The sequence below is a fragment of the Wyeomyia smithii genome, chromosome 2, assembly GCF_029784165.1.
Source record: "Wyeomyia smithii strain HCP4-BCI-WySm-NY-G18 chromosome 2, ASM2978416v1, whole genome shotgun sequence".
Taxonomy (NCBI): Eukaryota; Metazoa; Arthropoda; class Insecta; order Diptera; family Culicidae; genus Wyeomyia; species Wyeomyia smithii.
This window is the reverse complement of record NC_073695.1, coordinates 208,350,669-208,372,811: the sequence shown is the minus strand read 5'-3', so window position 1 is coordinate 208,372,811 and position 22,143 is coordinate 208,350,669. Positions and strand designations below refer to the sequence as shown.

General features: G+C 37.1%; 1 protein-coding gene across 7 annotated transcripts in view; it reads left to right on the top strand.

Annotated features, from left to right (window-relative positions):
• The window catches only part of LOC129726024 (endophilin-A), an 80,352-nt gene that overhangs the window by 28,666 nt on the left and 29,543 nt on the right, over positions 1 to 22,143 (top strand). For 5 of the 7 annotated variants that reach the window (XM_055682580.1, XM_055682582.1, XM_055682579.1 and 2 more), the window contains exons 1-2: positions 4,857 to 5,141; positions 5,765 to 6,263. In XM_055682580.1, coding sequence (XP_055538555.1) covers positions 6,219 to 6,263 — 45 coding nt within the window. In that variant the 5' untranslated portion in view covers positions 4,857 to 5,141; positions 5,765 to 6,218. Of the gene's footprint in view, positions 1 to 4,856; positions 5,142 to 5,764; positions 6,264 to 22,143 lie in introns of those variants that run through there. The other 2 variants (XM_055682578.1, XM_055682577.1) reach the window with 2 other exon arrangements.

The following is a 22,143-nucleotide window of genomic DNA, read 5'->3' as shown; positions in this document are numbered from 1 at the left end:
TATTCGCAGTGCGGTTTTGACGTCCTACGAGGATGCCTGCCTAACGAAGTGGATATTTTAGAAAGTCTACCGAACCGACCAAGTGGGTAGAAAAATTATGAATGAAAACTAATTGCCAGAGCTGAGGGAAGTCATGCTCACGGATTTACGCACATTTGAGGGGAACGCAGTTTGCTTGCTGTGCCATTCTGTTAAATGCTCCCGGTGGAAGCTGATTCTGTTAAATGGTTTGAAGTGGTTGTAAATTTAAATCATTAAATTTAGCATCATTAGTGCCTTCGTAGGCTTCGTTATGGACTTGATTGCCAACCGAATAGGTATCGTTTACGACACTCGTGGGTGAAAATCAATTTTAAGACACGAGGAAGAATGCTAAGTTTTTTCCTGGAATCGTTTAGCGGCCGCCACCAGACAGATTTTTCTCGGAGCGTCTGCATGTCTGAGAAGGTTTTTTTCTCGTCCCATGCCGAATATTACCGACGCAGGCTGGACCGGAATAGAATTTTATTATCGATTTTGGACAGTAGTCACGTCGTAGAACAAAAAAGCTTTGTACGAACCTTTTATCTCAAAACATACGCTGTTTATTTAGTCGGTGACGCCGATAACGCGATGATTTCAATCCGATAACACGAAGGATGAGTCGGAACGCTTGTAAGCACACCTGGAGGCGCTCTAACGGAGAGGCTTGTTTTTATATCGATGCATTGTAGTATTCAGATAATGCAGACAGTCGGCCCGGTCACGATCTCGAATAATGCAAGACTTGCGCCTGGTTGTCTAACGAAGTGAAACCAAGATCAACGAGCTGATAAGAGGAAGGAATTACTGCGTAGTACTTTCAAGATGTTGGTTGACGAATCGGTAATCGTATTTGAAGGGGACGTGAATTGAGAGAGGAAGAAAAGCTACTGTGCGATCAATAAAACTGTGTGCAGTGACTCAGTGTCTGTTTTGACTCAGAAGTGCCAGTCAAGAATCGTACATTAATTCGATGCTGACTGACGCCAGTCCCAGTATGCGTTTTATTAGCAATTTCATAAAAATGATGCTTAATTCTACCAAAAGAGTGCAACAAATCTTAAATTGCTACTTGGAATGTTGGCAACAATTGTGACATGTTAGAAGGGTTAAGATTTATTGTCGTATGAAACACCTGGTTCGTGTACGCGCAAAGATAAAGATACAGCAGCTCCAGATTAATTCGCTTCAGGCAAAATTGCTAGAAATTAGTTTGGCAAATATTGACTTTTTATTAAAATATTGAATTACAACAACACAATTAAAAGTCATAGTGAAGACGTTGGTATGGTTTTGTTGAGATACACACAGATTTATGTGCACTGTCCGAGGAATATGTTGTGAGCAAGTACAAAAAAAAAAAAACAAAAAATTTCGCAGAAGCTTTGGTTTATAAAGAGCTGTTTCCCTGCAAATTTTCCGTGAGTTTGGGATTATGTTCAATAATTTATAGACAGTGTTCTTCGACAAATGTTGGCTGGAAAGCAATCTAAAATTCATTACATGATTTTGGCACTCGTGCTGTTCGTGAGATCGTATCATATATATCGACCCCGTGATGTTTGTTACGTGGGCAAAAGTCTATCCGGGCTTTACTCTACAAGCAACTCATTTAATTTTCTTTCTTCGTATGAACTTTGCCATGTTCTATGAAAAATTGATTGAATGTGACTATTTCTGACCGAAATAAAAATGTGATGACAGGATTTTTTATAAAATGCCTAAATGGCCTCCTCAGTTAGTACTCGAGGTACGATGCTGGCCTAACAAGCCAGTCGTCGGAGGTTCGAGCCTTGACTCGGGAGAGTCTGTTAGTGTCAGTAGGATCGTAGCGCTAGCACCCCAATTGTCCTGTACACTTAACCGTTGGCTGCGAAGTCTGTATATAGTAAACAGAAGGTCAAGTTCCGAATTGGAATGTAGCACCAAGGCTTTGTTTTGCCTAATCAAACATTGATTGTTTGCAATTATTGATTGAAAAACCGTTTAGTTTTTTCTCTCTATAATATTTGTTTGTCTGTCGTGATTTTGATTTGTTCTGAAGTGTTAGGTTATAATTCTTTCAATAACACAGTGCAACAATTTTTTTGCCTTGGCTTCTATGCATGATTTTTTGATCAAGTTTGATGCAAAAATAAATTTCCCCGAGTTTGAACATATTTTAACTTGAGGGGCAACAATGGCGCCATTTTAAATTTTCGAGAAATAGGAAATTTTCGATGTTTTTTCGACACCATTTTGTTTTAAGACCAAATTTTAAAAATGCTAAGAGTTTGTCCACATATTAGCATTTTCCTACCCATATTTAAAAAAAAAGATCTTAAATCGGACAAAAACTGAGTTCAAAACGGTGATTCTACGAAAACGGGTTTGGCATGGTTTCAGTATATTTTACAGCAGAATAATATCGAGTATGTCTTAGTTTGAATGGTAATGCGCTAATATCTAAAAGTGGTAGTCAAATTATATCTTTGTTGGGGCAAAATTGTTATGTTGCTGACATTTTACGTGGATCAGACACCTACCAATCGATTCCTGAGATTTTTTTACTCAATATAGGACAAAATTTGACTATCACTTTTAGATATCAAGGCATTAGCTATTGCTGCTAAGACATACTCGAAACATACTAAAACCATGCCAAAACCTTTTTTCGTAGAATCACCGTTTTGAGCTTAGTTTTTGTCCGATTTAAGATCTGTTCTTTTAAAGATGGATGATGGATGGATGGATAAACTCTTAGAATTTTGATATTTGGTCTTAAAACAAAATGGCGTAAAAAAACATCGACAATTTTCGATTTCTCAAAAATTCAAAATGGCGTCATTGTTGCCCCTTAAGTTAAAATATGTTCAAACTCGGGGAAATTTGGTTTTGCATCAAAATACACAAAAAATTTGTATATAGAAGACAAGGCAGAAAAAAATCAATTTTTGTTGCACTGTGTGATTTAGGCCGTTACAAATTTTATTTTCATTTTATGTCACCCCCCCTTCTAAAATCTTGAATATTGGAAGGGGAAGAAAAAAATGCTCAAACCGTTTTATTCATTTTATTTGTTTTCTGACAGCATTAATGCTTAATTGAGCAATGAACAAGTCCAGTGACAGAGAGGGTGTCGTCAAAAGGCAAGCGAAATAGATAATAATAATAATAAAGTGTTATTTTTCAACATTTATTTGAGTGCAAGTTACAAACGTCATAACTTGCACACAAACTTTTATCAAAGATATTTCATTTTTTTTCGTCTCGGTGTTATTTATTTTTTGCCACCCCATTCGCTAAGTTCGATAACCTTGGACATAAAAAGAATTCGAAATTTGTATCAGCCTTACTAGTTGATCATTGAACACTTCATTTTGAAATGTTACTTAAAAAAATAACACAATTCTTTTCTATATTTTTAAAAAAATGCCCAGCCACCATGCAATACATTTTAATGTGTTGACAAACTGCAATAATAAACTTAGATCATTATGTATTTGGTGATGTAATTGAAAACGCCTCTTGAACAAAGAGTCAGGAGTTGTAGGTATGAATCAAATCCGCAGAATTCTATTTTATCACACAATCCGCGGGAACTGAAAATCAAGAAAAAATCAATAACAAGCTCAAACTTTTTCAAATAGATTAACTAGAAAATGGCAAATTGTCTTTAAAAGAGTTACAGTTAGCCAGAAAGGAATATCATATAGAAATATTGCACTACTTATAAAAGAAAGAAAGTTCTAATTGAATCGTTAATGAGATGAAATGTCAAATCTACGTTTTTTTTTTCAATAATGTTTGCACCCAGTTTAATAATTATGTTTCAGTAAACTGAACTGTGTAGGTAGAAGAATAGAAAATTCTTTGATTGGGGTTTGGGATGTTCCCCTGTGTACAGCATTTATTTCGATTATTTATGTTACATATTTTATACACATATCGCATGTTTTGTAGGAAGTTTATTGAAACCGAAATCGAGTAAAATAAATCCAATCAAATCTAATGTGATTGAATTCGCCAAATTGATTCCATTTCACTTGCCGAGCAACACCACCCGGCCAATTTCGTTTCCTTTATCATGCTTCGGTCGTGATTCGGTAATTTGTTGGTTTAAGCGTTTGCAAATCCAGAAATAAAAAATAGTTACAAAAAAAAAACAACTAAACCCAAATGGCTTTCCTGTTCCTACACGACAATATTGTTTTAAGTCAAAGAACGATAGAGAAAGAAACATCTGCAGACGGCTTACGGTATGAATTAGAACGGTCGGTTTGAGGCGATGAAATAGAAAGCTCCACCAGAAGCAATATATAAACTGTCCTTATATTGTGTGCATATTGTCTCCTTTATGCGTTTTCAAACTGCGCATGTTTCACATTTTCGCTTATGATGAACTTTACTCGGTTTCACACACACTCTGGGGAGCTTTACACGAGGCTTACATTGTGTAAAAAAACCGAGAGCTAGGGTGAAAAAGTTTATGCTTGTAAAACTAATAATGAATACCATTACTCAATCTTTTACAAGCTATTGCGACTAAAAACGTCATCATTTTTTTGTTCTGAAATGCTTTCGCGTTTTTTGAGTTTAACGACAAAATTTATGGGAGAAAATTCATTTGATGTATTGGTATAAACGCAAAGCTCGAAATACACACACATATAACATACTAGAACGGCTAGAAGCTGATGACCGTGATCCTGTTTGGAATCTTCTTTGCACCCCATACACAGCCCGTGATGTGTTGCTGAACTTTCATGCTCTAAAATCTCTCCCGTAGCTTTTCTCTGCAGCCGAAGAAGAAGAGCGATCTCGTAAGATTCGCGGGAGCTTCGAACGCATTTGAAACGCGTTTTGCCAGTTCCTTTTCGGAGAGGGCAGCGTGTACTAGTGGAAAGTGAAGCACTGCGACCTCGTAGATTTCTACGCGTTTTTTTCATCCAACCAAAAAGTAGAGACTTTCCTAGTTTCATCATTGTTCGTTTCGAAGCCATTGTCGTTACTAAGCAGACGCGTTAAATCGAAAGCAGAAGTATTCTGATTTCAGGTCGTACGATACCATAAGAAAAAAAAAATATTCACGTGATTTTGGTGCTCCGCTTTTGGGTGAAAATTTTCCACCAACTCGTAAGGTGAATTATCGTTCTAGAGTAGCCTGAAATGTGTGTGACTGCAACAGTAATGGAAGCTCATTTCATCCCAGTTAGTAGTCGAAAAATGCACTCTCTCTTTCAGTATCGTGCTACAGTGTGAATGAAAAAGTTGCTGAATATCTGTAGCGGAAATTATTCTGTCAATGGATGATGACAGGCTCAAGACAATGACCTTGATTTGCGACGCTTTTCGCGGCCGACTCTACGCATAGATTTAAGATTAACGGATAGTGCAATAGTGGAACTTCTCATAGCATGTTTTACCTCCCATAGAAATGGGAACATTTTATCATGTTGCAGCTGGAAATGGGATCCTAACTAATGTATTCTAAGTGATATATGCATTTTTATTAAGCTTTACTCAAAATTAGGTTACCAATAATCTGTTCTAGGTGAAAAATCGGGCTTATTGAATTGTTAAACTGTTTAAAGTAACAATTTAGAAAAAAAACTTGAATATCGATGAAAGTAATTTAAATTTAAATAAACCTTTTCTTTACTCTTCCGTTTTACTTTACATGCGTTCCCGCTACTGCTACCAATGCTGCTTCGTCTGGCTATCTGCTGTTCTTCGCATCACTGGGGATTCTAATTCTGCATAGTACCATCCATCCGGTGTAGTACATAGTGTGCTGAGAAATAATATCGAAAAAGAGTGAAGTAAATATCATAGTGAAAAAGCCAGTTGGCAGTAGAGATTTATTGATTGTGCTGTGATATCGGTAAATATACGTCCTCGAATGGAATAGAAGAGCCCACCCCGGAGGGCGTATAAGTGGAACGAAAAATACGTTCAGTTAGAGTAGCAGTAAGGAGCAGTGTTCGCTGTGAATTGCTAACGACGTTTTCACAGTAGTTAGTGCGAAGCAGTGTGTGCATCAAGCTTATCGTGAGCATTAGTGGCGACGAACAAAACGTAGGAGAACAATATTTCACAGCCCTCGAAGCGCGTCTGTGCTAGAAACGACGACGGTCCAGCGAGAAGAGTGAGTCTGCTCACGCTTGATTTCGTCGGACGACTGAGGAACAAAAAACAGCTTCAAAATTAGTTCCAGCATGGCGTTCGCTGGTCTGAAGAAGCAGATCAACAAAGCGAATCAGGTGAGTGCGTTTACTTTTTCACACCAAATTTGATAATAAAAGTATCATGATGGAGAGACATGCGTCTCCATTTTATCTTCACAACGATGGAGACGGATGCGTTTTGCTGTGCAAATTGCACATTTCGTCTCTTTTCAATTATCATTTTCTAATGATAAATCGTTATAATGATGACCATGACCTATTTTACTATTGTGTGTGAGGATGATGCGCTATGCAACTAGACGTGAGATTTATATTTATTTATTTATTTATAAGCAACTACCAACAGACATAAATAGCTAGTCCTAATGGTTAATAATATAAAACACTACGAAACAGAGAAATAAATTTTGAGCGTAAAACTCGATGCGATAGATGAAAATCAAAGGCAGATCAAGCGGAGAATGCCTGGGCAATCGATCCGGGATGTCAAAACGTCCGACACTACCATGGCGCGTGCTGTTTCTCGACGAAGCTGGAGAGTATCGAGCTGGAGAAGCTGGCAGCGGTCCTCATATCGGGTATTGCACATGGGCTGTCGCCAGGGGAGCATTCTAAGTGCGTAACGCACAAACCGGCGCTGGATTACAGATTACACAGTTCTGTAAACACTGGATTAAAACTCAAAATTGAACTGCCTGAGCTATCCGCTATGTCAGCATTTGTTTACGATGTGGAACTGTTTCCCGCATATGATGAGCTTCAGTTGTAGTGAGGACAGTTAGCATCAGCATCTATCGATTGGAATGTATTGTTGATCACATTACTGCTGGTTGCATTTGTGTACTGTATAGGTTCTCGAGCATACTACCAGAGAACGTTGTTCCGATGTTACTACGTGGAAAATATAGGTCACGAACGGACATAATCTAGATACAAGCTTAAGTAAAAGGATTTCTCATTCCTACCATTTGGTTCGGTCTAGTTAAAATGAAAGTGTTTTTCACTCTGCGATGTCAACATCTGTTCTGTTACCACTTCGTGTAGGTGTAGCGTTATAATAGACTGATTCATAACTAGGGAGAGATGCTAGGGATGTTTTCGATTGGTAACAATTCCTGTGTAACTCAACCGGAGTGAGGATATTTAATACATACTCTGAATCACTCTAATCCGTAGACTGCTGTTGCATCCACGCGGAGTGCCTATAAATGATATTAAATGCTTGAGAATTATGAGTGCCTCTTTCCAGCGCCGCAATTATATTTTGCTTCTAGTTCATTACACAAGCAGAAGCAAGAAGGAAACTGGCAAAAGCTTGAGCTTATTACAAATTATTCTGAAGCTCCCAGTTTTCGAACGTAGGATGCGTGGATATGGGTATGAGCTCCGATTAAATTTGCCGCTTCAAGAGATTCTGATAATTCATATTGCAGAAAAAAACCCACGTTTTTGAATAAATTATTTTCAAATCTCTTTTTATAATGAATATTTTTTTTTTAAATATATTCGCATATAATAATTCAGAATTTTTTGCTAGCTGTGTCAAAATTTAAACGCAATCAATCGAAAAAAAGTTTCTCATGCTTCCATTCTTCAGTTCATTAGACATCATTAGGTGCTTATTACTGCTTCAAAGGACATAAACTTTGCTCATTTGTCATAGTATGTGGCTGGGGTTTATACCTTTGATTTAGTGCTTTGCTATTGAGAGTTTCTCCTCCAAAATTCAGCCATTAGACTCTCAAATTATTTATCAGGGATTAGTACTACTCGTGTCATATTAGTCTAATAGATGGCAGTGACCATGCTCAGACTATAGAAGAAATATCAAGCTTTGGAAAACCATTAACGAATCAGGATTAAAATTAGCTGATTCGGGAATCCTAGTATTCTTGATACTATAGATAGTAACATTCTTCTTAAAAGTACCGAAACAAGCTTTGGTGGTTCACTTCGGAGCGCGTTTTTTGAATAGTTGGTTTTATGACCTGTTAACATTTGTCATTCGGGTCCTAATAGGGGTTTTATTTTATATGCAATTTTATGATTTTGGGATCATTTTAAAAGTTATCTACGAGTAATTTTCAGTATCATCACAGCATCAAAAAGCAAAATGGTAAAAAAAGCAATAAACTAATTTATTGGTTATAGGCAGTATTTAAAAACGACGTATTTTTAATAGTTTAATAAAATTTTTAGAAAAAAACACTAACAGATAAAATAGTAATTTTATTTTTAATATTATAAAAATTTACTTAAACGTTATATTTTGACTCAATCAATATACTAATTTTTTTTTTAAATCTTCTTAAACATTTCGTACAAATCACGTTTTTTTATCAAAACCACTTCAATTTATTTTCTTTCTAACAAAAACGTTAGATGTAAATTCGTTGGCTTTTCGTAAAAGTGAGTGCCAAATCAAGATTTCTCTCGCATGCTTTCGAACAAGTAGCATGGCTTGGTTTCAAATGCTTGAGGCAACACTGAAAATTGCGTAAGAATATTGCATTTTCTATACGACTGAAATTTCCACAAAAATCTTTTGTTCCTTAACTTAACTTCAAACATGTTAGACCTTTATTCCAGCTAGAATCTAATTCTGCACCGCAATACAATGGTCACATTTTTCCGCTCTGTTTAGTTGAACCTTCTAAATAAATACACCCACTTCTCTTTTGGGATCAACGAGCATGTAAGGATGCTTACTTTCCCGCTATCGATCCACGTTCGTCCCTATGAGGCGAGTTTTACGCTCTGTTGTATCTCTCCGGTTGTGTTTAGCAACAGTTCGTGTAACGGGTCTTCCAACATTGAATCCTCGCGAGAGTAATAACAGTAATTTGATCATGTTTTGCCAGCGGTTGGATAATGGTCGGGATTATGTGCTTGTTGCATTTGTAGTTGTTATTTTGAAACAGCTTCTTGAAGTATTCCTCATAGCAGTCATATGTTGGAAAATTGACAGACTGCTTGTTTTGGAACAAGAAAATATGTCTGCTAATATAAAAACTGATGAAATTTATACATGCTTGTTTTGCGAAATGAACGAAATATTTTACAACGATATTGTTGATTTTAGTTCTGGTATTCTCATTTTAGCTTCAGTACTCTAGCTTTAGAGCACCTTGAGATATAAACTGCACAATAGTCTTTATTTGAGAATGCTCCTAATAATGCTCCTAATAAATGAACAGTACATCTAGTGGAATTTGCTTCTTCTGGTTTTTCGAATGATTGTGTTAGTGATTCGTGCTAAAGTGTGACTACAATTGACACCACTCAGTGTTAAGAATACTTATTTAGCCAAGCATGCTTTAGTTCTGTGAGTGACTTGCGTCGCAGTTTTTCTTCTTTAGCTGTGTCACAAACAATGAAAACAATCTCTTAATTGGATATTGGATTTTTTTTCAGAGCAGCCAGACGTACCTACTCTATGATTTCTACCAAAGACCAGCCTTCATAATTTATCAAATATGACTTGCAGATATGAGTATCGGAAGAGATTGAATACACGTCTGAGTATATAGCTCACGAGTGTATAAGATCTATTACCAAATAGAAAGAATTAGACATTTTTAAGATTGGCTATAAATATTCGTTTAATCCGGTGTTTAAATGATTGAAATTTTTTGTCATTAAAGATTTCATTGTACAAGTTACAAGGTGTTTGGAGTATATTGTGAAAGCAAAGCATAAACGCTACATTCCGCTGCCTGAATTTGATCTTAGGTTTGTTTTAACACAGAACTCGTGCAGACTAGTGCTACAAACAGGCTTGATTAGATTCGCTTTGTTAGTGTGCGCCGCACAAGGCTTTCGCTCGTAAATGAAGAATAACCGTCGGCTCTCGCACAAAGAACAGATGGTGAAATGAAATTCGCGCTTCCAAGAGATACACGCACACTGTCATTCGCTCAGCGATGTTATTCTGTTTTATTTCTGTTTAGTCAATGTTTTTTTCTGTTGAGAAATATCGGTACTCGTCCGACATGTTTTTTCAAGAAAGTATTTAAACAGGGAGCCTTGCCAAAGTTAGAAGCAAAAGGAGACGATTATCGCAGAAGATAATTGTTCTATCGTGGCCATTTACATGTCTGGCTACAACCCAACTAGCCCTAACAATCTCTCCAGAAAGCAGGAATTCGAACATAAAGACAACTGGCTTATTAGCCCAGCAACGTACCTCGAGATCACTTGGAAAACAAAATAAAAAGGCTGTCGGATACGTTTCATTCATAATTCGAAACCTAGTTAAAAAATTAATGATTAACGTTCACAAAGCTATGCTGCACATGATGTTGTGAAAGAAATAATTTAAAAAAAAAAAACTTATAATTGGTGATTGGAAAGTTATGTGAGATTGCGATTAAGCTCAAATTAAAAAAAATACCTTTTTTCCAGTTTGAGCTCTAGAGTAAATTTATTTTCGCGTTTGCCGACGCTGGAAATAAATTAATCACCTAGTGCCCAAATTATTTTTAGACGGATTTCAAAAAAATCACTATAAAGTTTTATAAACATTTTTTAAGTTCTTGTTGAAGCTTTTTAGAGGTTTGACTGAAGATGCTGTGAATTTAAGGGCACCTAGATACTAGACCGGAACTGCGTAATGTCTTCAGAGACTTTTTTCTCTTTACTAGAGAGACTTTCAGCTTTTGGCTGGCTCGCCTCTAATATTCAGAGACTTAAATGAAGTTTCCGTAAGCAAACGTAGAAGCTACGAACTCGGCCAGCAATTACTCTGGGGCCTTAAAGCAAAGTTGTAGATAATGTTCTCATCAGGGGCGGCTCGTTCATAGGTGCAACCTGTGCATTGCACATGGAAACGCCAAACAAAAAATTAATTCAAATCCAAACTTATAACTTGTATATAGACATTTTTTTAACTCCTCTTCTTTTGGAGATATATGTTGCTTCATAATAAACCACCTCTTAAAATAATATTGTTTCAATAGCTAAACCTAAATTAATCCACCTAGCGGTCAGACCCAGCCTTTTTCAAACTTTTATTTGTAAAAATAGATTTACATGAACGCTTCAATCCAATAAATGTATATTCACTCTTTAGGTTCTAAAATATTGATGTTGTAATCTATACATATAAAAATGTAATCCGGTCTGTCAGTCTGTTTGATCCATATAGGCTCGAAAACTACCGAATCGATCGACGTGAAAATTTGTATGTAGGGGTTTTTGGTCCCGATAAAGGTTCCTATGATCGTTTGAGACCCCTCCCTCTTCTGGAAAGGAGGGGTCCAATACAAATGAAACATACATTTCTGCACAACTCAAGAACAAACCAAGCAAATGAAACCGAATTTGGCATGTGGATGTTTTAAAGGGTAATAAATATGTCCAAAATGGTTCGAGGCCCCTCCCTCTCATGGAAGCACATGTTTCTGACAAATTTCTGCACATCTCGCGAACAAATCAACGAAATGGAACCATATTTGGCAGGTGAATGTTTTTAGTGGTAACAAATATGTTCCATAATCGACCTCAAGCAACATTTTGGATTGTAAGATGGCAACTTCCGGTTTCTGGAAAACAGCCAAAAATGGACTATTTCCACCCAATATAATAATATCCGGATAAAGAAAGATACACAAGAGCTAAATTCGACCACAGGTACAATTTTGAATTCTAAGATGGCGACTTCCGGTTTCGGAAAAAAACAGCGGCAAACGACCAAATACCACCCAATATGGGTATTTTGGGAATCGTAATGATGCACTGGAACCACAAATCGACTTCCGACACCATTATGAATTGTAGGATGGCAACTTGTGGTTTCTGGAAAACAGCCAAAAATGGCCGATTTCCGTCTAACATGAGTATCTCCGGATCTATAATGATACACAGCAGCTGAAATCGACCACAGACCCCATTTTGGATTCTAGGTTGGCGACTTCCGGTTCCTGGGAAACAGCGGAAAATGATCGAATTACACCCAATATGGGTGTTTCTTCAACCAGAATGACGCTCAGAGGCCAGAAATTATTTTAAATACCATTTTGAAATCCAAGATGGCGACTTCCGGTTTGTGAAAAACAGCCTAAAATAACCAAATACCATCCAATATGAGTATCTCTGGAACCAGAATGATGCAAAGAGCTAACAATTGACCTCAGGCACCATTTTGAATCGCTAAATGGCAACTTATAGGAAACAGTCGAAAAAGACCAAATAATACTCAACATGGATATTTCCGTAATCGAGATGATGCATAGAAACCAAACATTGACCCTTGACACCATTTTGAATTTAAAGACGAACACTGTTCGTTTCTGGAAAACAACCAAAATAACTAAATTCCTCCCAATATGAGTATTTCCGGTGTCAGATTGATGCCAGAAAATTTGCTGAAAATGACCGAATATCACCCAATATGAATATATTTAGAATTAGGACGCCAAAAGTCGAAGATTTTGTCATTTCGGTAAAACCAATCATTTCAAACGATTTGTCTTCTTACTTTGATCATATCCTATGGCCGATTCGTCGTGCATTTGCAAACTTTAAACACATCGCAAGGAATCAATGAATTTGGAACGTTCAAATAGTACAAAACCACATTTAAATTATGTTGAGACCACATATATCAATCAAAGCAGGTATAGTTTAAAATAGCTTTTGAATTTCTTTTCTTTTCATAACTTTTGAGCCACATACCAAATTGTTATGAAGTTTGTTATTTGTAAGTTTGAGAGATGACTTGTTCGTATGACACTAGTTATGTTCAAATAAGTCATGTAATCTTTGAAATAATAGACTTTCGTTGTTTTAATCACAATTTAATACATAACGGTGGCTTAAGTTCAATTATAATCAAATGAAATGGGAACGTATAGGGCAGCCAAACTTTGAAACCACGTGTTCAATCATAATTCATCAGTTAACCCTTAACTAGCCCGCTCATCTGATAATAATATTGATCAAATCGGTTGTGTAGTTTCTGAGATAATGAAGTTTCGTGATTTTCACATTTCGGTACTTTACAGACGAAGTTACAGTCCGATTACAGTAAAATTCAATAGGGTGTTACGAGGCAGCTAGACTTATTAGTTGACACTAATTTTGTAATCGCGCCAGCCATCACTAAGTAAAGTGAGTGAGTTCAAGTAGTCTTCGGAATATGTTCCTTTTCATAGCTGTATTTCACATTTTTAAACACAACAGGAAAAGTAATAGTCTGATTGCAAAACAAATCAATAGGGTCTTATGGGGCAACTAGACCTTCCATTTGACACTGATTTTATGAAAATCGGTTCAGCCATCTCTGAGAAACATGAGTGAGATTAAGTAGTCTTCAAAAAACGTTTCTTGTTATAACTTTTGAACCACAAGTTCAATATTTATGAAATTCTAAAGTTAAGAGTATTTCAGGTAGCCCGTTCATTTGAAATCAATTGTGTTCAAATCGGTTTTGTAGTTTTCGAAATAATGATGTTTCATGATTTTTTCATTTTGATACATAACCTCTAAACTAAAAATCCGATTACAATGAAATTTATTAGAGTCTTATGGGACTACGAGACCTTTCATTTGCAATTAATTTCATGAAAATCGGTCCAGCCATCTCTGAGAAAAGTGAGTGAGAATAGAAATCTGCACATACACACACACACATACACACACATACACACACACACATACACACACATACACACACACATACATACATACAGAAAATGCTCAGCTCGTCGAACTGAGTCGTGTGATATATGCCATTCGGCCCTTTGGAGCACTTTCATATCTTCGGTTTTGCAAGTGATTGCTATACTTTTCTAGGAGAAAGGCAAAAAGCTGAAGCATGCAGAAGGCAACAATATCATCGAAAAACACAACTTTGTAGAAGACACAAAAAAGATAGCTTGTACAAAGACCGAGTTGTTGTCGAGCCATGCACTGTTGGCTGTTTTTCTTTTCGTGAAATATTTGATAGATGTTGTTTCTTGAGCATCTCAGAGTACAAGCGCCATTACCTGTCTAGTCGACGGTTGCATTTCACCATGCTTTGATCTTTGATTAACCCCCCTCCTTTCCCATACAAAAATAAATTATCGTACAATACCTACGTCTGAACAATTAAGGAATACAGGTCGGATTCTATTATCCGGAGTTTTGAAAAACATTTCGCTCCGGATAATCGAGCAATTTTTTCTCCAATTTTTGATATCTCATCTCGAACAGTGAGTTTTTTATTATAATATATTGTACACAATGCTTGTGCTGACGAAAAAAATCAAAAATTGTCTTCAGACTGTTTGTCGGCGTTTTTTATACATATATATGTAATAATAAATTATGTTTTGTTTCTTTTATCTAATAATAAATTATGTTATGTTGATTTAAAAACCCACAAAATTAATAAAGAGTCAATCATAATTAGATTAGAGGAAATATTTTCTAGAAAATATTTAATAAAATATGATTTGATTTATGTATTTATCTGTTTTTACCAGTGCTGAGAATATTCACTGTCATGATATACAGAAACAGCGATTTTCAGCCGTCTATATATTGATAATCATACTACCCATGCGACCTTTGATATTCATGATACCAAACAACCGATGAACACCGACAAGACAAACTTTAACACTCGTGTTGATATTTTGATCGTCAAAAATGAAAATCATATCAAAATAGTGAAAATCAAAATTAACCTTATTCGACCATTTATACTGTACTGGGCAGTGTACAGCGTCTGAACAGATTTGCACTACTTGGATTGATAATCACCGAAGCTTCTTTGAATATCATTACGAGGCTATTGATATTCATTCCACTGTTCTGTGCATCGTCGCAATGAACATAGGTTACTGAGTTGCATCAGAGAATAAATGTGCTAACACTAAGATTAATTCAATTCATCTACTCATGAATAAACATTGATATTCTAACTTCAGCACTGGTTTTTACTATCTGGTTTTTACTATCTTAAATATTAAGAATAATTGAGGTTTTACATATACCGACCCTGATCGATTTGGCAACACTCATGATTTTTTTCTATTTTTTGAGTGACCTTTAACGACCTAGACGCTGGATATGGCCACTAATGGGCTACTTTGCGGATTTCAAGTCATTATTGATTTCGCTTGATGAGTTTTGGTTCAATAATCCGGGAGTATCCGGAACACAGCCGGGACAGGTCTGCTTGTGGTTCTAAGTACTGCATTGATCATGGCCTTTATATTACAGGAATATGTTCCGGTCATAAATCCGAAATCGGTTGACCAATAGCGGTTGTCCTCAGCGACACCAAAAAACATAATGCCTTGCTTTTGGAGGTTGTTGAGTAAGAATTGGTTGACGGAACGACGAGATAACTGCCAAAACGAACTGGCCAAACAGAACGGGGCTTGTACCGTTACAACCCCAAACCTCCCAATGACCTGGAGGACAAAAGTACGATATAGAAATACAGAAAAAAATACTCCGGATAATCGAACCATTTTCTCCGAATAAACGAGCCTCGGATAAGCGAGCCCCCGGATAATCAATATAATCAGTCTCCGGATAATCGATTTCGACCTGTATTGCAATATACATTATCACACGTGAAGAATGATTCGACTCTACCCAAAATCAACTACAGGCTATTAAGTTTGTATACATTTTAAAAATGTGTTAAACAAATGAAAATACAAGAAATTTTTTTCTGAGTTATTTTTATTGAAGCAATATTTCTTGAGAATCAGTTTGAGAAGTTCCTCAAAAGAATCGCACGTGGCACGCATCTGGTCCATCGGTATATCATTCCAGATATTGGAAATGAGTTTCTTAAATTGACCATGCATAAAAGTCCAGGGGATTAAAGTCCGGGGAGCAGGGAGGCCATGAAGTTTTATCGAGAATATCAGTCAAGTTTTCCCGACACCGTGCTTGAACGATATTCGCCGTGTGGTCAGTGCGCCGTCCTGTTTAATTACCTAATGATCCTTTCCGTAGAGGTCCCGAAGTGCCGGAGCCATTAGAACGCGGTGTTGAGTTTCACGTTTTTCTAGATAAACACCAGTGGAAGCTTCCCACGCCTGAGTACGGCCCCATAAACCATCATCCACGCGTTGCTCTGGAACCGCGAGATGTTTTTATGGGGCGTCCGACGTCGGCGCCCACAGCTGATCATTTTTTGGACATTGGGCGGCTGTTGCAAGAGAGAGTTTCTCATCAGCAAACACGAAATCCTGACCTGCGTGCCGCGAAAGTATCAGTTTGGCTCTGTCTAGCCTCTTTTTCGTTGTAACCTCCGTACCCTGTGAACCTTGCGTTTTTCGTACGGCTTCTTTGATAATGTCCCGTTCGACACATTAAGTTCAGCAGCAGTCTTTCGGATGGAGCAGTTAATTTTTTGACGAACCCGGTCCATCACTACCTTGGTAGCTGCGGCCGCCCAGATCTCGCACGGTTCTTGATTGAACCCATCTCCCGGTACCGAGGATGGTAAGATAGATGTAATTCTGCTTCACCCCGTGGTATTTCAACCGCCGCATTATGTCGCCGGGTCACTCACCTCTCGCAAACAACTTTACTCCGACGTCGCGGTACTCCTCCATCGCGCGGTTAACAAACAAAAAATGACAGCAAGTCGTAGTAGCCTATATATGAGGCTAAAGCTGACACCAATACCAATACACAGAACGCATTGAGATCGAATACACAACGATGAAAAGTTGTATTCGATCTTATTGAACACCCTGTAGTTTCTTGATGTAGAACTACGTTTCTCAGGAAGTTCGGTTATATAGGGATGTAGAATGAAAATCTGCAATCGGAAAAAGTGAAAAATACGTTTAATTTTAAATGCTAATAAAGAGTGTCCCACATCAAATTGCATTACGGGACAAACGCTGTAGAAAATTTTTCATTGAGTATTTTGTCTTGAAAATTTGGGTAGAAGCAGTTTGGAGTGTATTTTTTACACTGTATTTTTATCGCTATCGGTTTTTCGAAATTAGAAAAAATGCCGTTACCCGATCTTAAGGTATAAAGCAGGCAATGTATGTGATTTTTTTCGAAAATGCTAATAATGAACACGTGCTGCAGGATGTGATAAAGACTTAGAAAAAATTTTCCTCGTCCAGACGGGACTCGAACCCGCAATATCCGATGTGTCCGGCATGGTGTTTTGGCCAATTAAACTGCTGGGAGCGGTAGTTCCCCCTAAGAACAATATCGATCACCCTTCTCTATTGCTCTATGCTCCACACACCCTTCGATCAACCACACACTCTGCCTTGTGGAAGTTATTTTTGTAACTGAACGATTGCCTGCTCTCACACTTGTATAGCGACTTACTATATCTGACGGGAAGAGAAGACTACGTGACTCAGCCTACTGCGGACCTTCCACAGAAACGCATCTAACGGAAGAGCTCCGTTAACCTGGGATTACTTCATGAACTAATTACATTTTTTGTCCTAAGTCTTCTCTTCCCATCAGATATAGTAGAAAAAGACATCAAAATAATAAATTTTTAAATCGCTTATTTAGAGTTAACTTAATCCAGTTATTGCATATTCACTGATTTGGCCCAAGTAATATTTTTCATTGACATTCAGCTCGTTTCATAGGTGAAAATAACACTGCTGACTGCTATTAATTCTTTTTCGAATGTATTTAGCAGAAATGATAAAACACCTCTAGCAAGTGAAGTTTGTTTTACGCGGATCTCGGAATTTTACGCGGTTTTTTACATGTATTTCGTAATTTACATGTTTTTTCTTACGCGCCACGTAACCCCCGCGTGAAAAAGACTTTAGTGTACTCAAATGGTGGACTCAGTAGCAGGTGCAGCAGCACTTCGCTTAGTAAAAAGTTACCGTTTTACGATAGCGGCAGCATCAGCGGAAGATGTATTGGCCAGAGCTACCTCCAGTGAAAAGCTCTGCCGCTTTCCACTGTGTTGTCTGTGTGTCTAAATACCCACTGTCGGGGTAGCACAGAGATACGATATTTATTCCATTATTCTTCTCTTAACACACTCAATAAAAGTAATGTAACAAACAGTCTTATGCAGTTCTACGTCAATTTTGCGGTCGTGGCTTTGCACACAAGTCTTGTGAAGTTTTTTCTCAGTTCTCAAGCATAGTTTGCTATAAATCTTTAGTCGTGGCAATGAGCATGGCACAAGCTCCGCACAGCCACGTCGTTTTTACTAGTCCTTATTTTTATTTTTCATTATTGTTATCGAATATCACTTCATTGAGTCAAAAATGATTACTGTCACTGAATAATAATGCATTTCTGTTCGATTTTTGTTGGAAACAAAATTTTATAAAATTTTTAATCTTATTTAACCAATTCAATTAAATCAATTTGTATCACATTTAGGGTAGCGAACATATTCTAAGCAGCTTCAGGAACCGCGTGTGTATTGAGACGAGATACTCGAAATGTGTTGGGTGAAACTCAAACAGAAGTATATCAATCTGTTCTCTATCATTTTCTCTGTCAGAACTTGTTTTTGGATTGTAAAACTAAGTTAGCAAACTTTAACAATAATCAATTAAAGTTACCAATCGAGGGACACTATTCCAATCACCCCGAACCTATTTTAAGCAGTTTCCATCTGTTTTGCAGGTGTTTTTTTCAGCACCCGAAGTGGCTCTCCTGAATGGCTGCAATAGAGGTCGATTTGTTTCGAATGGTGATTGATCACAGATTTCTTTGTGATTAACGGTATTTCTTATATCCGTAAGACAGCTAGACAATCAATGTTCAGGAGTTTAAGGCCTGTTTTCTTCGACTGATTAAAATAGGCGCCACTGCTTGAGCCGTTCCCTACCCTACATCATTAGGACATGTTACGAACATTTCGCAGAAAAAGGCTGAAAGCAATAACTTGAATAAAATTTACCTTTACTTTGATTGTAGCCACTCTCAGTTATTGTAAACGGTATAACTATTAAATATTATTAAGAAAATTAAAACAATCAGCCATCTTGTCAGAAAATTATACTAACCAAAATTTTATTAAAAAAAAGAAGTTGAAGGAAAAGTGTTGATTTTTTTTTCATTTTTTGTTTTCCAAAGAAACTTGAAGCTACAATCAAGCTTTTAATAAAAAGTCCAGGATTAAGAAATACGCGACACATTTTGATTTAAAAAAAAATAAAACCTAAAAACTAAATTTTGAAATATCTCAAAAGTGTACAAACTTTCTGAATGTTTGTCATCACAGGTATTATGATTTTAAATTACTACTTACTTAAACTTTTTTGGCCACGAGTCGTTAACTGCCCGCTCTCGTATCCATAATACATATGTTTCCGCATCACTCGATCTTGGACTAAACTTCTCGAATCGCCCATAACACCCGCCGATCGGACATTTCCTGGCTAAGTTGCCCACGCGTGCCGGTTTGTTTAAAGTTCTGGCGTTCCTTGTACCGAGTTTCCAACCATTGTGCATTTCCGTTCGCCTTTGGGCATTTTTAATGGAATTTTTAAGGTACAATACTTCGAATAAATCCAATGCCAAAATGCTCAGGCAAGAGGTGTCTCGTCTACCAAACTGTACATAGGACAGGTAGAAAATCTCAGTGGGAGGGGGGAGGCCTCTTGAATCGGGAGGCCCAGGGCATTTGCCCCGTTTGCCCCCCCTCAAATCCGGACCTGCGTTGGACAAAACCTGCACAAAACTTTTTCTGAAGTACTTCGGCTGGCAGAATTATACTGGTATTGCCTAACATGACGGCATCCGTCGAACGAACTTCATCAGGTCTTCGACGGATTGGGAGTTGTTTGCGCTCCGACATTCGTGCCACGTGACCAGTCCTAAAAGATATTATGTTACGTTTTCTTACATTATGTTGGAGTAACGATTTGCTAGCCAGTTCTCAACAAAATAGTGTTAGATACAAATAAAACCTAAATTAATCCACCTAGCGGTCAGACCCAGCCTTTCTCTTTCTAACTTTTATTTGTTTCAATAAATTTAGATAAACGATTCAATCCAATAAATTTATATTCACTCTTAAGGTTCCGAAATATTGATGTTGTAATCTATACATATAAAAATGCAGTCCGGTCTGTCTGTCTGTCTGATCCATATAGGCTCGAAAACTACCAAACCGATCGACGTGAAAATTTGTATGTAGGGGTTGTTGGTGCCAATAAAGGTTCCTATGATAGTTTGAAACCCCTCCTTCTTCTGGAAGGGAGGGGTCCCATACAAATGAAACACAAATTTCTGCACAACTCAAGAACAAACCAAGCAATTGGAACCGAATTTGGCATGTGGATATTTCAAGGGGTTTCAAATATGTCCATGATGGTTCGACCTCCCTCCCTTTTCTAGAAGGGAGGGGTTCCATACAAATGAAACACAAATTTCTGCACATCTCGAGAGTTAACCAAATTTGGCAGGTGAATGTTTTTAGTGGTAACAAATTTGTTCCATAATCGACCTCAGGCAACATTTTGGATTGAAAGATGGCAACTTCCGGTTTCTGGAAAACAACCAAAATGGCTGATTTCCACCCAATATAATAATATCCGGATCTAGAATGATACTCAGGAGCTAAAATCGATCGGAATTATCTTCAAATGTCATTATGAAATCCAAAATGGCGACTTTCGGTTTCGGAAAAAAGCAGTGGCAAACGAGCAAATACCACCCAATATGGGTATTTCCGGAACCGTAATGATACACTGGAGCCACACATCGACTTCAGACAACATTTTGAATTGTAAGATGGCAGCTTCCGGTTTCTGGAAAACGGTCTGAAATGGATGATTCCCATTAAATATGAGTATCTCCGGAACCAGAAAGATGGACAGAAGATAAAATTGGCTGACTTCCGTCTAACATGAGTATCTCCGGATAGAATGATACACAGCAGCTGAAATCGACCACAGACCTCATTTTGGATTCTGGGTTGGCGACTTCCGGTTTCTGGGAAACAGCCGAAAATGATCGAATAACACCCAAAATGGTTTTTTTTTTCAACCAGAATGACGCTCAGATGCCAGAAATTATCCTAAATACCATTTTGAAATCCAAAATGGCGACTACCGGTTTGGGAAAAACAGCCTAAAATAAACAATATAAGTATCTCTGGAACCAGAATAATGCATGTAGCTAACAATTGACCTCAGGCACCATTTTAAATTGCTAAATTGCAACTTCTAGGAAACAGTAGAAAATGACCGAATAATGCTCAATATGGATATTTCCGTAATCGAGATGATGCATAGAAACCAAACTTTGACCTTGGACACCATTTTGAATTTAAAGACGACCATTTTTATTTTCTGTAAAACAACCAAAATAACTAAATACCTCCCAATATGGGTATTTCCGGTGTCAGATTGATGCTAGAAAATCTGCTAAAAATGACCGAATATCACCCAATATGAATATATTCAGAATTAAAGCGATGTACAGAAGCCAAAAGTCGAGAATGTTGTCACTTCGATAAAACCAATCATTTGAAACGATTTGTTATTTGACTCTAATCATATCTTATGGCCGATTCGTCGTGCATTTGCAGATTTTTAACACATCGCGGAATCAATGAATTTGAAACGTTCAAATAGTACAAACCTAAACGTTCAAATAGTACGAACCTAAACGTTCAAATAGTACGAACCGAAATAGTAAGTATTTAAATTATGTTGAGGCCACATATTTCGATCAAAGCAGGTATATTTTTAAATAGTCTTTGAATTTCTTTTCTTTCCATAACTTTTGAGCCACATACCAAATTGTTATAAAGTTTGTTATTTGTAAGTTTGAGAGATGACTCGTTCGTATGACATTAGTTATGTTCAAATAAGTAATCTTTGAGATAATAGACTTTCGTTGTTTTAATCACAATATAATACATAACTGTTGCTTAAGTTCGATTATAATCAAATAAAATTGGAACGTATAGGGCAGCCAAAATCTGCAACCACGTGTTTAATCATAATTCATCAGTTAACCCTTAACTGGCCCCTCA